The 18314-nt window shown below is 43.0% G+C and overlaps 1 protein-coding gene across 1 annotated transcript in view; it reads right to left on the minus strand.

Moving 5' to 3' along the window:
* Window positions 1–3931: 3931 nt before the first annotated feature.
* sorcs3a (sortilin related VPS10 domain containing receptor 3a) overlaps window positions 3932–18314 on the minus strand; it is a 116337-nt gene continuing 101954 nt past the window's right edge. The window contains exons 20-27 of the mRNA XM_052083756.1: window positions 17805–17938; window positions 17220–17343; window positions 16401–16513; window positions 11462–11593; window positions 11272–11371; window positions 9221–9326; window positions 7440–7600; window positions 3932–5864 (exon numbers count right to left, since the gene is read on the minus strand). Of these exons, the coding sequence (XP_051939716.1) occupies window positions 5806–5864; window positions 7440–7600; window positions 9221–9326; window positions 11272–11371; window positions 11462–11593; window positions 16401–16513; window positions 17220–17343; window positions 17805–17938 (929 nt within the window). The 3' untranslated portion in view covers window positions 3932–5805. The remainder of the gene's footprint in view (window positions 5865–7439; window positions 7601–9220; window positions 9327–11271; window positions 11372–11461; window positions 11594–16400; window positions 16514–17219; window positions 17344–17804; window positions 17939–18314) is intronic.

Below are 18314 nucleotides of genomic sequence, written 5' to 3' on the forward strand. Positions count from 1 at the left end.
GTGACTCAGTAACCGACAGTAATACTGTATTAGTTTTTCACAGAAAATAAAAAAGATATATGTCTATGCATGGTAATATTGTTATATTGTCCATCTTCATGTGTTACTGCACCATTTGTGTTCAATGATCCATTCCTTGAAACATTACCACTGAATAGGTACCATTAGTTAGCCCGTCTGTGACATTTCTCGTTATGTTTTAGCATTGGGCTGCTGGACTTAACGGCAATGTTGTTTGTGGTTTTTGTGGTTTTTTTTTGAATACACAAGTAATTTGCTTTGTTTTACATTTCGTTTGACAATTAACTTTGAGTGGAAGTGGCATTACAAAGCTTGAAGCTCTTTTTTCTTTTTTTTGACAAATTGTCCGCTATCTGCAAAGCTGTTGAATTTTGTGGCGTGAGTTGAGGTCGCTTCTGTTATATTGTGCTCGAATACCAAAATTGTGCTTGCAAGTCAAAGCAAAACTCAACAACAACAACAAAAAAACCCAAAAAGGTCAAATTACATCTTGTATCTCAAAAAACCCTCTTAGTCGGGTCACTTGTATCTCAAGGCAGCTATTTTATGTATCGTAGTCTATTTGCCAACAACAAATGCCAAATGGCATGCAAATAATGTGCTCCTTTATTAATTAATTAGTCATCTAAATGTTGAAAGTATTACAAATGTGGAGGTTTTATTGATTTTTAAATGTGGGAAAATTAATTCATTCATTCATCTTCCAAACCCCTTGATCCTCACTAGGGTCGAGAGGGGTGCTGGAGCCTGTCCCAGCTGTCTCCGGGCAGTAGGCGGGGGACACCCTGAATCGGTTGCCAGCCAATCGCAGGGCACACAGAAACGAACAACCATTCGCACTCACACTCACACCGAGGGACAATTTAGAGCGTTCAATCAGCCTGCCACGCATGTTTTTGGAATGTGGGAGGAAACCGGAGCACCCGGAGAAAACCCACGCAGGCCCGGGGAGAACATGCAAACTCCACACAGGGAGGCCGGAGCTGGAATCGAACCCGGTACCTCTGCAAGGTGAAGCCGACGTGCTAACCACTGGACTACCGGGCCGCCCCCTACCTGAATTAAACTCCCGATAAAGAGGATATGGTAGGGAAAATAGAGTACCTAGCGAAAACCCACACACGCACGGGGAGAACACTCAAACTCCACACAGGAAGGATCCGGAGCGAGAATTGAACCAGGATCTCTGCACTGTGAGGTGGACGTGTTAACCAGTCGTCGACCGTGTCGCCCTCAGCAAGAATTACATTGACTTACAAGAGTCAAATAAATTACAATTAGTGAGATAAGACCGCTTTGGATGAATGACTGTGTTCTCTCCAAATTAGTTCGAGGATGACAAGGAGATTATCATCACCCAGTTTCATTGTATGCGTTTCACTTAGTTCATCCACAGATAGCGGGCGTCTCATGCAGAGATTTGACAAGCAGTATTTTTGTGACTCAACAGGGGGAGATGTGGCTCTGTTATGTTTGACTCAACCCACGTCAGTCAAAGATGCACCTTGGCAGGGTGGACTGCTTCCAGGCGGTGACAAGTACTGCCATCCTGCCTCACATAGCCCCCCCAGGCAGCTGATCTGGTTTGAACTTGCTGTTTTTATGTAGTTTAATGGGATTTTCAGAGCAATGTGCCATTCCCTGCAGTATGTGATTTTCTCAGACGGAATGCATAGATAAACAAGAGAGCAGGAGGATAAAATGGAGTGGGGGTGGCAAGCTGGGGGGGGCTGGATTTGGGTAGCATGGGGTCTTGTGGAGTTCAGTGTGGTTTCAGCCAAATGTTGCAGATCAACGGATTGATAGCATTACTCAGTACCTGTGATAAAAATTACCTGTGTCAGACCCGGGTGTGTGCAGGATGCAATAAAATCAGGTAAGCAAATTCCATTATAGGAAACTCGGCTTAGAAGAGTTCAAAATGATTGCGTATGATTGCATGCAGCTTGTACCATCCATCTGTTCATCCATTTTCAACAACAGAAGTTGGACGATATCTTTGACTAGCCACCAATAAATAAGTTACATATTGTCACTATTGCCAGCGTTCATTTAAAAAGACTTTCAACTACTGTCAATAGTTATCTGTTCAAAATGTAGTCAGTAAAATCACAGTCACACTTTCAGTAAATTTTGGAATAATCCAATAGCAAAAGTGTCATCTGCTCCTAAAAAACAAAAATGGCTAAATATCATCATCTTCCGTACCGCTTGATCCTCACTAGGGTCGCGGGGGGTGCTGCAGCCTATCCCAGCCGTCTCCGGGCAGTAGGCGGGGGACACCCTGAATCGGTTGCAAGCCACACACAGAGATGAACAACCATTCACACTCACACTCACACCTAGGGACAATTTAGAGTGTTCAATCAGCCTGCCATGCATATTTTTGGAATGTGGGAGGAAACCGGAGCACCCGGAGAAAACCCACGCAGGCCCGGGGAGAACATGCAAACTCCACACAGTGAGGCCGGAGCTGGAATCGAACCCGGTACCTCTGCACTGTGAGGTTTTTTAAGTTGTCTAGAAATAAGGTTGACTCCAATGCATGGGTGGTCTGAAGAAAAAGGGGAGAAACATCAAAAATATGTTGGCATGCGAGGATGAATGATGCGAATGTATGATTAAAAATCTGGGCTATTTTTCATTGCGACTACTGTTTTTTTCTTTCTTCTTAAATTTTCTCCAAAATGGTCAGGACGCCTTATAATGCGGAGCGTCATGTGTATGAGCCGAGTTCCAAAGCATGACTGAGAACGCTTCTGGCCGTCCAACTACTGTTTTTTCTTTATTCAATTACTTTTTATAGCACATTTTTTTCAGGCTCATGTGGTGAAAGGCTTAAAAAAAGGTGCACGAATTTAATTTGAGCGCCAGTACAACAAGACTGTTGTCAGACTTCCCTGGTGAATAAAGACAAACCATTTTTGATTGTGCCAGCTTTGTCATCTTGCATAGCTAAATCCAATAATTCAATTCATGTCCGGTTCTCATCTGCCATGGCCAGCAATAATAACAACAATGAAATGAAATGTAATTAGAGGAGCCAATATGAAGCTGACAGTGTGTTTGTCACACTCAAGTAATCCTTTGGTGTGGATAGAAGCAGAATGAGCGGGGAGTTGTTTTTCGGCTTCAAAGTCTGTGTTTGACTACAACATATCTTTCTTTTTTTTTCTTGACCGAATGGAAACATGAAATCACGGTGCTTGTTTAGCAGATATTTTCTCCCTATTGCTGATCTGTCTGCGCTAATGAAATATGGTGTCCATTATTAATATTTGCTGGATTTGTTCCACCCTCGCAACTAATTGTCATCATGATTAAGCTGCGGACGTTGTATCGGTTTGTCGTGGTGAAGAAGGAGCTGAGCCAAAGGCCGAAGCTCTCAATTTACCGGTCGATCTACGTCCCAACCCTCATCTATGGTCACGAGCTATGGGTCGTGACCGAAAGAACGAGATCCCGGATACAAGCGGCTGAAATGAGTTTTCTCCCCAGGGTGTCCGGGCTCTCCCTTAGAGATAAGGTGAGAAGCTCGGTCATCCGGGAGGGGCTCAGAGTGGAGCCGCTTCTCCTCCACATCGAGAGGAGCCAGATGAGGTGGCTTGGGCATCTGATTCGGATGCCTCCTGAACGCCTCCCTGGTGAGGTGTTCCGGGCATGTCCCACCGGGAGGAGACCCCGAGGAAGACCCAGGACACGCTGGAGAGACTATGTCACCCAGCTGGCCTGGGAACGTCTTGGGATCCCCGGGGAGAGCTGGACGAAGTAGCTAGGGAGAGGGAAGTCTGGGCTTCCCTGCTAAAGCTGTTGCCCCCGCGACCCGGCCCCGGATAAGCGGTAGATGATGGATGGATGGATGGATGGATGATGTCAAGGATTAGCCAAGAAAAACACTTACATTAGAGTCTTACATTAAAAACAATTTATTTACATCACTGTCCAAACCTGCCACTAATTCAACATTATGAATTTCACTTTTTCTTTTCAGAGAAGACTCCTGGTTTACATAAATCATTCATTATTATTTCAGAACATACTAAAACAATCCTACACTTGTCTTGAAGGCTGTTTTGCTTCACTCCACACTCTAAACGCACTCTAACGTGCAGAATTTGAGATTGCTTCTTGCTGGGAAACAGTAGATACTGTATCATTGATTCAATTAATAAGATGCTTGCTTTTGAGAAATTTGCCTGAAGCTTTGACAGAAAACAATTTGAATTGGATACAACTTTATTGTCAAATGTGCTGTACGTATGTGTAACATACAGCACCAATATAATTATGTATTCTTACAAAATGTTCGAAAATGACTCTGTTACTGTCTAACTACAACACATGGAATGGTCTTCATCAGTGGCTGAATACTTTAACGACCGGTAACCATAACAACGGATTCGGTATCGTGTGCTCTGATGCCGAGTCAAACTGTTCATTTACCGACAGAGGCAAAAAAGCAATAATGCAGATTTATCTCAGTATACATTTTATACACAATACAAAATTGAACGGTCTGCGGCTGGATGGATGGAGGTCTTGAGGAGCCGACGATGAGAAGAAAGGAGCGTTGGCGCGGAGTGCCGATGCGGATTTGGAGCTGGGAGTCGCGGCTTGGAGTTTGAAGCGGATTATGTGGGACAGGAGAAGTGAACTAATCTCTTTTCGTCAATGGACGCTACGGCTTCGTGTTTGCTTTCAAAACTTTGCTTGTAGCAGACGTGTGCACATTTTTCAGCATGATGTCTCTGATCCACTGGTGAAAGGACACTTTGATCCTCTCCTCTTTCATCTATAACTGCTTCAGACAACAAAGTGTATGCAGAAACTTGGTGAAGATTGAACGACTGTCTGTGTCCTATGTCTATGTCCTATGTGTTGTCTTGTGTTATTTTTGTTATTTTTGACTTCAAAATGGCGCCGCGAGAGTGGCTGCCTTTCCAGCAGCTCCTTTATTTTGTTGTTCTACTTCTTCCTTTCATAACTTTGCTGCTGTGAATCTGGAATTTCTCCATTGCGAGACTAATAAAGGTTTTCTTAATCTTTTTCTTAATCTTAAAATGAAAGTATTAACGTTGAGCATGGCAATTTTGCAAATGTACATTTAATTCCCAGAAAATTCAGGGTATGAAAATGTGCAGACAGAGATATACATTTCTCTCAAGATATGTCAAGAAGAGCAATACTCTTAAACTGAGTCAATGTGGGGGTTTTTTGGGGTTTTTTTTTGGGAGGGGGGGTGTTGATTGACTGAAAAACAACTATTTACAGTCATTAATTATTTACATAGATGCCATCATTTGCAACAGGCACTGGTCAATGACCTTATTAAAACAAAGCTGGCATTTTAATTTTTCACAGACTTTCAAAAAGCACACCATTTGTCTGATCGTTTGCTATGACACACTATGGGCCTTTAAAAATCTACATGGTAAATACAAGACAGTTGATCGTGTATGCATTAGTAATATTCTGTTTAGTTAAATATTTAGACATTGTGGTTCATACATAAGCAAGAGATCATTTCCGAAGCAAAGTATTTAGCCAACTTTACAAACGTTGTTACCGAGCTGACACAGGCACAAAACTGATTTGATGTTTGGTCTTCAGACAATAAACTCATTTCACGGAATACATTGATTTGTCGCGTGGATGTTGAAGGTGACTTCCATGCGCGGCTGTAAAAATGAGGTCTCTTAGAAAACTATTCACAGCGGTTGTGTCGAGAAATTACAAAACTGAAAGAGACACCACTTGACGCTTGATTGCTGTAAAGGACACACTCTACACACTAGTACAGTTTGGAATCTCCCTTGTGCTCTCGCGGACATTTGCGACTCCCCCTGAGAAGACAAGAGGATACAGAATTTATTTTTTTACAAGCATGAGAAATAATAGCTAGTACAACTACTTCAAGATCAAGAAAAAACGATGTTGGGATTGATAAATCCAGTTTATTGTGGAATTTTATTGTTTATAATTGATTGACTACTACGGCGGCCCGGTAGGCCAGTGGTTAGCACGTCGGCTTCACAGTGCAGAGGTACCGGGTTCGATTCCAGCTCCGGCCTCCCTGTGTGGAGTTTGCATGTTCTCCCCGGGCCTGCGTGGGTTTTCTCCGGGTGCTCCGGTTTCCTCCCACATTCCAAAAACATGCGTGGCAGGCTGATTGAACACTCTAAATTGTCCCTCGGTGTGAGTGTGAGTGCGACTGGTTGTTCGTTTCTGTGTGCCCTGCGATTGGCTGGCAACCGATTCGGGGTGTCCCCCGCCTACTGCCCGAAGACAGCTGGGATAGGCTCCAGCACCCCCCGCGACCCTAGTGAGGATCAAGCGGCTCGGAAGATGAATGAATGACTGACGACTGACCACTACTGTGACTTCCAGTGTGTTGTCCACTGCATATGTGCCGTATGTATTGTTGGTAGACTTGACCATTTGGAGTAACCACAATGTCAGCTAAAACTGAGAATTTAAATACTGTACTTTCTTTGGATGTTTGTGTGAAATGTCAGACTAAGGATGTACCTTTCCTGTACATTTTCCGCACTATTCAATTTTCTCAAAGGTTGACAGTGCGCCCTATAGTCTGATGCACCTTTTGTATGTATTACAATCCCTTTATCCCACTGAACATTCGGCAAGCCTCCTTCGCTGCCCATCTTTAAAGCCCTCCTCAAAACTCACTTGTATTCTTTGGCGTTCGACTCAGCATGACTTAGATTTGCTCTTGATTTTACTGCTTGGTGCTTTCTACCGCCTTTAGTACCGATTCGTCTTACTGTTTATTGTGTATGGTAAATCGCTCCATGTACAGCACTTTGTATGCAGCGATGGCTGTTTGAAGGTGCTCTAGAAATACTGTTGACTTGACTTGACTTGACTTTATATTCCCCATTGAGTTGTTTACATGTTCGTGTTCCTATGCCGTCTACTGGTTATGAGCAGTAACCTAAAAGGGTTCTGCCCGACACTAACTGACGTGTATTCGCCAACACACCAAGCAGCCATTGTGAAATGAACACTGAAAGCAGAGTTAAGGACTGACAGAACGAAGCAAGGAGACAAGTAAGACTTCTAAGGACCTGCTGTCCGTGCTCGCCCCTTGTGGATGTAGGGCCTACGAGGTTTGTCCGCCTATTTGTTGAATCAATTGTCTTCGTGAATTTTGTTCTTTTCTTATAATGCAGTGCGCCCTATATATGAAAACAGTTTTAAAATAGGTCATTCATTGAAGGTGCGCCTTATAGTGCAGAAAATATGGGACTCTGGTTTCATTTTAACATGCGGTATGTCGTTTGTTTTTACAACTCTCAACTCCGTTTGCTTCAAAGCCACTTTTTGACCTTCTGGGTGAAATGGGGGTTGAGCTCAATCAACTGAAATAATGTGATCCATTTTGGTGGTTGATCACTTACTTTTGACTGTTGAATCCAGTTGTTTCTCCATGAGTTCTTTGGATGAGGAGAACTCATTCAGTGTTATTTTTGGCATGTTGTCGGCTTGGCCCACGGAGCTAATCATCTCTTGCTCCTTCTCCTGGTTCACCTCTGCGTATATGTTTAGCCAAGGTATTTTTCTAAAAGTTTGCCAAAAGGAGACACGCAAATTTTAGTGGGCCTAAAGTCTGGCACATGCGGAGTGAAAAAAATAAAATAAATAAAAACCCCAGCAAACCTTCCCCTTCCACATCAAGTCCAACATCAATTCCAGATCACAATTTTAGATATTTTCAATTTGAGGAATACTTCTTTTGACTAATAGGAGGCATTCCATATTCGTTCATAATATAACATAAAATATAGATATAGATGTATATTAGAGCGGTCAAACGATTAAAATATTTAATCTAATTAAAAATGCAACTGTCATAATTAACTCCAATTCACAAAAAATTAATTGTGATTACTCATGCATTTTTTATCGTTTCTGAACTTCCTTTTATATTTTTTTTGTCCTATCCCCCCCACCCCCATTTTAATGCTCTCATCAACATGGAATCATGAACCAGTTTTCTATGTGCAAAATGCAAATATTTACTGAAATAACAATTTCGATTTTCAATTTTACATGAACATTTTTCACTTGGAGCAGTTATTCACACATAATCTCTCACACAATATGACTGTCCATCAACAACAGTGAAAAAAATATTTTGTCACGCAACAGCTGCTTTAACAACTTTTTAAATGGAATTAAAACAGAGCAATATAACATTATAAAGTGCACATCTAAAGTAAACTAGTAGTCAGCCGATAGTGGATTAAGCCATGGTTGCATACTTTGTTTTTCTCAAGTTTGCTTTGAACACAGCAGTCGGGCTATGTTGATTCTGTTGGTCCTTCTTGCGCGGAAGTCTCTCTACGGTTTTGTGTAGACATCATTTCGGATGACTACACTTGTTTCGATGACAACACTGAAGATGTTTTATTTTCGCTAGGTCGCTACCACTGCACCGCTGAACTTCACCGTCACTGTCAGACGAACACAGAAGCTCCACCCACTCTATTTCTATGGACACGTAACACTGTAACCTTCCACACAAAATAGTTCCAAACAAGTAACACTTGCGTCAGTGGCATGCATCGTATACCTGCATGATACAGGTAACTTTGGTCTTGTCAGTGGAACAATCTGGCGACTTTTCAAAAGTAAACTTTCCATTCATAAAAACTCTTTAAGTATCAGTTTTCGGTGTCTCGCGCTGCCATGGCTGGCAAAACAAACGTGCGTGGACCTATGAAGCGTGCTTGTTGTTTTGTTTCTGGTTTATTTATAGAGCAACGTAACATCCGCTCGTGACGTGTGCCGCGTTAGTCCCGCGAGAAAAAATTTAATCCCGTTAAAATTCATATAAATTAATGCCAATAAAAACGCGCTAAACCAACAGCTATATATATATCCAGTATATAGTTTCACAATGCATGAATGTCTTTAAGCCCAAATAAGGCACTTGGACTACATGATACACACTGAATCGTATTACTGATGATATTCTCAACATACTGGAATGATGCTGCCTGTGGCCTAAAGGGATATGTAAAACTCTCATTTCCAGACTTGACAGCGAATGACGAGCCTAGACCTTTCTCCTGCGGGACCATCAATAATGGGTTATACAGAATGATAACATACACATTCGAGCTTTGTATGTAATTCTGTTGTGGAGAAGGGGAAGGTCATCACACAAGGTTAGTACCTCTTGAATTTGTAGATGAGAAACACGGCAAGGCCAAGGAAAACCACTGATAAGAGCATGAGCATAGCAGAGCTCCTATGTCGAGGGTTGGAGTCCACCAAGGGTGCTGTAGGAACACGGAGTAATTTTACAATTGCTCCCTTACCATATCGACAGTATCGTCCTTTTATGTACAGTATTATTCAAATCTACGGTTAAAAATGAATGGGAGGTGAATGAATCCTGTAGAAAAACTACATTCAGGAAAATTACGTTAAGGTAGATGCAGAAAAGTCCTAACTTTGTTTAGACCAATCATCTGCTGCTGCCAAAGGTTGTAAGTAAGACTGACGCGATCGTCCTCTCCAACATTCACATGTCCTGAGTCAAATAAACGTGCAGCTTTTGATTGATGCTCAGGAAAACTATCGGATTTGCGCTTGAAATGAAAATGTTTAGGTCACTGAAACATTTTGTCCCTCAGGCGCCAAGAACAGTTGGTGTGGTGTATTCTTTTTGCCCCACCGAACGACATTCAGAATCAGACTAGCAAAGCTTCGTCCGGTCCGGAAAATGTTAGCGTCAACCTGAGCTCCTCTGCGACGGGAGAACTTGTTTCAACGTACTTGTTGTTTGTTTTTTTTATATCAAGATGTTACTTTGATAAAAGTTTCATATGATTATAACTACTGTGCTCAATAGACAAATGAATGTGTGATGTTTAAAATGACGTCGGACTGTCACGTGGCTGTGATACAATTGATTTGGAAACAACCACAGACAAGTGATGAAACCATTGTATTTTCACAAAACAATGGAGAATCATGAGCAAAAAATGTCAATCATCAGATCACAGGAAACGTCAAAATGCAGAGATAGCCCCTAATTATTTACCTTTAATAAGACCTCACATATATAAACAATCAGTGATTACCAGATCAAAATCATGCCTGGATTTACAAATGGTAGGTCAACATTTTCACACGGATGTCAGTACAAAAACTAGCAAGTAACCCCACCCTTTTCCGACTGAGGACCATTGTTTCAGATTTGGAGGTGCGGATATTCATCCCAACCGCTTAACACTGAGCTGCGAAACGCTCCAGTGAGAGTTGGAGAGCCCTACTTGAAGGAGCAAACAGTACCACATCATCTGGTAAAAGCAGAGATGTAATCCTGAGGCCACCAAAACGGACCCCCTCAACACTTCGGCTGCGCATAGAAATTCTGTCCATAAAGGTGATGAACAGAATCGGCGACAAAGGGGCAGACTTGGCGGAGTCCAACCCTCACTGGAAACGATTCCGACTTATTGCTGGCAATGCGAAACAAACTCTGACATCAGCGGTATAAGGGCCGAACAGCCCGTATCAGGGGGCTCGGTACCCCATACTCCCGAAGCACCTCCAACAGAACTCCCCGAGCGACACAAAGTATGAGATTCCTCTCAGGTGATTCGAGTTTCACCCAATGGTTCGGCATCAGCGCTATCTACGGCTCACGTTCACGAGCCGACGACAGTTATTTACTCAATTGCCAGATGTCCAAATCACTTATTTGAAGGAACGCATTACAGGCAGATGTTTATTTGCACAGATGTTAGCCAACATGCTTCACATGCACACTTTGTCGTCGTGTGTTCCGTTATTCTTGGTTCCTATGAATAATGCAGGCCTGACGAATTCCCTTCTTTCTCCGCGGTCACATTTTGATAGACGGACCTTCCCGAATAGTATGATTGAGGCAGATGATCAGTACTGGAGAAGGCGTCATATGTTTGTTATTCAGGCTATAGTTGGGTAGAGTTAAAATGTATATAGAGTGCAGCACAGCATAAAAAAAAAGGATTTTGACTTAAATATTTGGAAATAAGATACATCGACTTTTTAAAACTCGGAACTCTGCGTTTGCTCTCCAGAGCTATCATCTTATCTCATAATCAGTGAAGTATTTGCATTGCTGATCACCTAATGGTCTGATAATAACTCAAGGGAAACAAAAAGAAAGAAATTAAGATGGTGAAAATGAGATGAACCAAAACAACAATAACAAAGAAACAAGAAATCTCTTACCCAGTGTTAGCTGTGTGTTATATACGATCACCCTCACGCCAGGCTTCAGCTCAAACTCCACCAGATTCTGGTTCAGTGCACTGACAATGATGTTCGAAATCTGTTTCGGAAACACAGCAGGGTTTTAAATCGGAACAACATGGTTTGATCTCATTTTATCATCTTATTATTAATTAGATGGCACTCATACTTGGTCAAGTTCCTCCTCACTCTTTTTCTTGTCATGTGACTGGTTCTTGTGTGGTAAGAGGAACAGCTCAGCGGCAGTTGGAACTCCGGGGAACACAGCGACCAAAAGCTGTTCTTCAGGGAACTCGGCCACCTATATCAAAGCAAGAATAAATAATGCAGACTGCAAACCAGACTCGAGAAAGGAAGATACATTTTATGAAGCAACTGTGTCGTGCGTAGAACTCATCATTTCCTGTCTTTTCTTGAAACGCTTGACAAATCCAAATATAATACCTTTGAAATGAACATACAAGAGCCAGAGATGCATTGCTTACCATCCATATGGATGGATCATCGTTGGATTTATTATTTTTAGTAATCATACAGTCGCATATTATTCGATTGATTCTCGCAAAGACAATTTATGCTCGCAAAGAAGAATGCTTCTGCCTCTCAGGATAATTTGATTTTGCTTGCAAAGAAGAACGCTTATGCTTGCAATCATTAGTTGGCTTTGCCTGCAATGAAGAACGCTTATGCTTTCAATAAAGATATATCCTTTATTATTTACTTCCCCAACTGCTCCTGTGACAGGCCGGGTTTCCGTAGCACCTGAACCAAGTATATTCTCTGCCGGGCCTGTTTGAGGATGGAGTTGATGTTGGCCTCCAATATCAGGTCCTGAAAGACTGAAATCCCCAGGAACAGGATAGTATCGATGGTTGACCCCGGGCAGTTGAACGGCGCGTTCATAAGCACTTTGAAACAGTAACTCATGCCTTCGTCACATCCCGGCTGGATGACTGTAATGCACTTTAGTTTGGAATCAGCCAAATCTACATTAAGCGTCTCCAGTTGGTCGCAATGCTGCTGCTCGCCTCTTGACTGGTACTCGCAAGAGGAAGCACATAAGACCTACTCTGGCATCCCTTCACCGGCACCCTATACATTTTAGTGCTCTTTTTAAGATCCTATTATTTGTTTTCAAATCTTTAAATGGCCTCGCTCCACCTTACCTCTCTATGGCCGTTCACACGGCACACATTTGCTCCGGCGCTGCACCGATATATTTTGTTGCGATATATTTTGCACCGCAGCAAATTGCGTGGAGCGTTCACACGTACAAAGCCGCTGAGCGTGGCAGCCCCGACACAGTGTCGGGGCTGCCCCACTTGCGTTCACACGGCAGTTTCTGCAGCGGAGCAAAACGAAAGAAAACAAACGAGCTGTCATGTTGGTTCTTTTTAAAACGTACTGTATATACACAACTCAAGCGACTACTGGACCGGCACGTCTTTCTCCTTCTCGGTCTCCGGGCCTTCTGCTCGTAAATGAACAATGACTTCGATGACACTCAGAAAAGCAAACACTAATGTGCCAAACAGAAAATCAAGAGGGGAAATCACAAAATAAATTCTATGGGGGGCGGGGGGTTGTGAACAAACAACAAAGGAACAAACAACTCCGAGACAGTCCAGTCTCCTACAAAAGGAAAAATGTTACTAGCCAAGTCTTGTGTCGTTATGAAACAAACACATTGCGGAAGTCCGACAGAGCACGAAAGCAACGCATTCTCGCCATACGTACTCTTCACAAGCATTTGCTCTGGAGCAAATTTAACCCAGTTGCGTTCACACATGCAAATTTACACCGGTGCTGCCTCCTATACGAGCATTTGCTCCAGAGCAAATATTTGACCCACCTCCCTGAGCTGGGTCAAATTTGGTCCGGTATAAGCTCTTTTCCGGGGCTACGCCGGAGCTAATTTGCACGTGTGAACGCTCTACTGGGGCAGCCCCGGCGCAGCACCGGACCAAATCTTGCCGTGTGAACAGCCCTTATGAGCTACTCCGCCCCAACACACCTGCCCGGTGCCTCAGGTCTGCAGCACCGGGGATTCTTTGCGGTACCAAGAAAAAAGCAGAGGTTCAGAGGGGATCGAGCCTTTTCCGTTGCTGGTCCCTCTCTTTGAACATCCGGCAAGCTCCCTCGCTGCCCATCTTTAAAACTCATCTCAAAACTCATTTGTATTCTTTGTCTTTTTACTCAGCATGACTCAGATTTGATCTTAGTGTTACTGTTTGGTGCCTTCTACCATCTTTGTTCCTGATTTATTGCTTTATTGTTGTATATATGATTTTTTGCTCCATGTATAGCACTTTGTATACAGCGGTGGTTGTTTTAAAGTGCTCTGTAAATTCAGTTGAGTTGAGTTGAATGTTGAGCAGCTGTGGCAAAGGATGTTTCCTGAGGTCATAACCGTCTGTAGAGTGGGAAGGGTGCTCGCTTCCAGATTGTCTTGGCTGCTCCAGAGCACCAGCCACTTCATTTCCTCTCGATATGCAGAGCTGTCGGTGTTGTCGATGAGGCCGATGACTAATGGTCTTTGTAAGATGTGAGCAATTGTGGACCACTCTGGCCCTCTCAGTGAACAGCAAATGTATGCAGCACGTACCTGAGATGCACTTGCACCCTGAATTTTCATCTTCTCCTCATATAAAGAAATCGAAAAGTTTTATTTGGCACACGTGGTTGAGGGTGCGGAAAAGAAAGATCTGACCAAAAAAAAACCCACAAAAAAACCTCCGAAATGCTCAGTGATCACCCATGTCTTGTAATCATTGTCAAGCCACCCGAAGGTTAATTTTAACTGTTCGCGCGTCGGTCATGATCCTGTTCTTGTGTTTCTCCAGCAGGTGGCAGTGGAGGGTGTCTCTTCCAACGTGCACACCTGCTGCCAATTGGCTCATCATGATGAACCCATGTCTCTCGTCGAAATATTGACCTTGCCTGACATTTGCTCAAGGGATATTTTCGAGGCACCACTTTCATGTTTATAGTCGCTCTTGCTTTGATAGATTATCGTGTTCTTATTAATTACTTTGGATTTATTTTTATTATTGGCTGATTAAGTTTTGTGGAGTTGGACTTTAGTTATTTTGTTTTGTGTATTTTTCAGGATTCAAGGTTACCTGGCCATTTGCAAGTGTTTTTTTTTGTTTTGGGGCTTTTCCTTGGGTTGTGTTGCCAGCGCTTTCTCTATATACTTTGTCGGGCCTCTGTTTTTCTGTAAATAAATCTTATTTTGTTTGAGTCTACGTTAGTTTACAGATCATGTCAGAATAACCTGACCATGGATCCCATAGACCAGGGGTGTCCAAAGTTGGTCCTCAAGGGCCTCTGTCCTGCCTGTTTTCCAGCTCTCAAATCAGAATCAGAATCATCTTTAATGGCCAAGTATGTAGAACACACAAGGAATTTGTCTCCGGTATAACACGCTGCACTAGTATCATCGTAAACAACAAAATCATTGAACCATTTTAGGAGCAAGGCACCTGAATCAAATCATCAGGATTGTTCTAATGCTACTTCAGAGCTGGCTGATGAGCTGATCATCTGAATCAGGTGTGTTGCAGCCGGGAGAGCTGGAAAACAGGCAGGGACAGTGGCCCTCCAGGCCCGGAGCTGGAAATGCCTGCCATAGACTCAAACAAAATTAGGACCCAAGGTCCGATCTTCCTTTCCGGAGTTTGTTGCCGAGTTACGTCGGGTGTTCCACCACCCACTCGGTGAAGAGAGGCTGGAGGTCAATTATTAGATTATAAGCAAAGAAGGCAATCAATTTATTCCATTCTATCTGATTATTCCTTTGCTTTTTGTATTTTGGCCGCCGAAAGCAGTTTTGATGACCTCGGCTTACGCACCATCTCCCAGAGCTCTTCCCTGAAAGATGAACTTTGAGTGCGTGACGACACCACAAACTTGGAGGAAGTCATCAGTCTAGCCTTTACAGATCGGGTCAGGGTCATACAGTGCATGCCTTCTTTACGGTAACATTAATGTACTTTACAAACAACATTTCTCTGGTTGAGTCTCAGAGAGGTTGAAAATGAGCAAAATTAGATGGCAGATGGTTGCAATTAGTTTGAGAACAACAACAATAGCAGACACTGCATTGTTTAATGTTCGCACATTCCAATTGTCATCTGGTCAATCCTCTCAAAATTCTCATATCACCGATCGAGAGAAAGAGCCTGATGCTCGTAAAAGTGTCGATGGTCAATGTGCGCAGCAATTCACATGAGTTCTGGCAGGTCCAAGGCGCCTAATACGAGTCCCGAATGATCAGACTTTGCCTGGCTCATTCCAGGGTGAATCATTTGGAGGATGGTTTCTTGTAAATAAAATTTAAGGCACAGGCTGTGGCCAGAGAGGACTGAGTTTTCTCACAGATCTGTTTATTCATGTACTACTGTATGATTATAATGACAGTTTGAAGTATGACACAGCGTTAATATTCAAACTGCATGTCTTGTTTCTGATGAACACTTTGGCCTACTATTCTACTGTATTTTTATGTTGGTCGTAAAAAAACACTTGTCTACAGTATTCACCAATTTCACTTTCACCGTAACAGGCTAATTTTTTGTAAGATTCAGGTCGCCTTATTCCCTTGCAATTGACACAGTGGCAAATTGTTTCTAGTCAGAAGTAGCTGTTCGAAGTATCGTGACTGCACACAGATCTACATTTCAGTCGGGAATGTGTACATACACACCCGCACGCAACCACACGCGCATGAACACACAGTGGAACATAAATAGGTCCCTTCTAAGCTCCCATGCTCAGAAGTGAGCAGATCACTGTGTGTGACTTTTAAAATTAATGAATTAGAGCTCATGAGTCAATTTCCTGAGGGAGATGGGAAGATGAGACGTCTTCACACCTGTCTAATGATGAATCACACGGTGGCCTGAGGGTCTTCTCTTGCCGCACCAATGACTTCAGAGTATTGGACAGCACAGTTAATAGGAATATAGGAAATAATCGAGAAAAAAGCTAGACAAGGAGTCATCTAGCCGATACGAAGATAGAAAAGGAAGAATCAAAAGACAGTGCGACAGGAGAGATGGAAGGAAAAGAAAGAGTGCACCATTGAGCAAATGAAAATAACTCACTTGGAGAACAGCCTTCTTAACTACTCTCCCCACATCCTGCCTCCACTCGGATAAATCAGGGTTGAACTCATCCAGATTTGGCGAGAATGACAAAAGAAGAGATTTGAAGAAGTCTGTCAAGGAGAGACAGGAGAGAACGACTTTTAATTCGCTTCAATATAAAGGTGATGCTCATTTTTCAAAGTCGAGTCCTTCCAACGGATCATTTGGTTGACATTCTGTCTGAGGGTTTTTCATATCGCAGGCACTACCTTTGGGCCAAATGCGCACATTTTAAAGCTAGTCAACATTAAAGCAGTACAGTCTGCTGATAGGCGGCCCGGTAGTCCAGTGGTTAGCACGTCGGCTTCACAGTGCAGAGGTACCGGGTTCGATTCCAGCTCCGGCCTCCCTGTGTGGAGTTTGCATGTTCTCCCCGGGCCTGCGTGGGTTTTCTCCGGGTGCTCCGGTTTCCTCCCACATTCCAAAAAAAACATGCGTTGAACACTCTAAATTGTCCCCAGGTGTGCGTGTGAGTGTGAATGGTTGTTCGTTTCTGTGTGCCCTGCGATTGGCTGGCAACCGATTCAGGGTGTCCCCCGCCTACTGCCCAAAGACAGCTGGGATAGGCTCCAGCACCCCCCGCGACCCTAGTGAGGATCAAGCGGCTCGGAAGATGAATGAATGAATGAGTCTGCTGATAATAAATCTTCCTTGTTCACAGATGTGACCTGTCATTAGATCGCTTAATTCCAAATAAAGACATCCAATATAATGTTGAGGTTGTCAAGTGTGACTGGTTTTCATTAAACATGAGTTCTAAGGAAAGAATTGACTTACCTCTAACCGCTATGGTTTTGGTATCCTGGAATATGAGGTTGGCTGCAGCAACTTGAACTGTGAGAGAATACATTCCCTCATTGGGAAATGTGTATGAGACACTGCCAGCCAATGTGACGATTGGCTGCAAACAAATACAGAGATCTCAATCAATGCATCACTGTCCGTATATTGTACAGATCGCATGTTTTAGGTTTTGTTTTCCCCACCCCCATCCCCCGTGGAACTTATCCTCAGGTATAAGGTTCCGTGGATTCTTCACTGCGTGTTTATGTTTTTTGCTTTACTGAGTGTCTATTAAAAAAACTCTCGCTAACAAATGATGGAGGTTTTGTTATTGCTTGGCACTTGACAAGGGGCTGTGCGACACACACGTGGAAGCAGTGTGTGCGTGTTTGTGTGTGTGTGGCAGGGCGGGGTGTAAAAAGGATACATCTTGGTCTCATTTTTTATTTCACTATAACCTGGCATTTGAACAGACGTATGCAGACTTTTAACAGCCACACCGTCTCCACAGCCCCCTGTGGAGACGGTGTTTCTAAAAAGAATAAATAAAGACATAAAATAAAGCTTGCAAAAAGTTACCTCTGTGTTGTTACCAAGCCACCAGAAATAGGTGACTGTGCGTGGGTGAGTGGGCAGGACAACTGCTGAGATGTTAACTTCCTTGTTTCTTATGACGACAAAGGGAGAGAGAAGCTGGATATGCTCCACAGGACCTAAGACAAGAAGAGTTCAAAGGAGTCAAATAAATATAAACTAGCTGGCCTGAAGCTAATTTTGAGGATTAAAAAAAAAAAAGAGGCTTTAGTATATACAGTACTGTTGATTGCAAATTAAACGTAAAAAAAAACAAAAATAAACGTTTGTCCGCTCAGTGCTTCAAAAAGAAAACCGACCATAATTTTGGTGTAATGTTCAGGTGTTCCAGGTGTTCTTTGTTTTGTGAATGATGGAAGGAGGAACAATTTATGTATTTGGCAAAAAAAAATCCTCTAAGAAAATTAAAATACTTTGCACTACGACTTGGGCGGCCCGGTAGTCCAGTGGTTAGCACGTCGGCTTCACAGTGCAGAGGTACCGGGTTCGATTCCA

Source organism: Hippocampus zosterae, chromosome 13 (genome assembly GCF_025434085.1).
Source record: "Hippocampus zosterae strain Florida chromosome 13, ASM2543408v3, whole genome shotgun sequence".
NCBI lineage: Eukaryota > Metazoa > Chordata > Actinopteri > Syngnathiformes > Syngnathidae > Hippocampus > Hippocampus zosterae.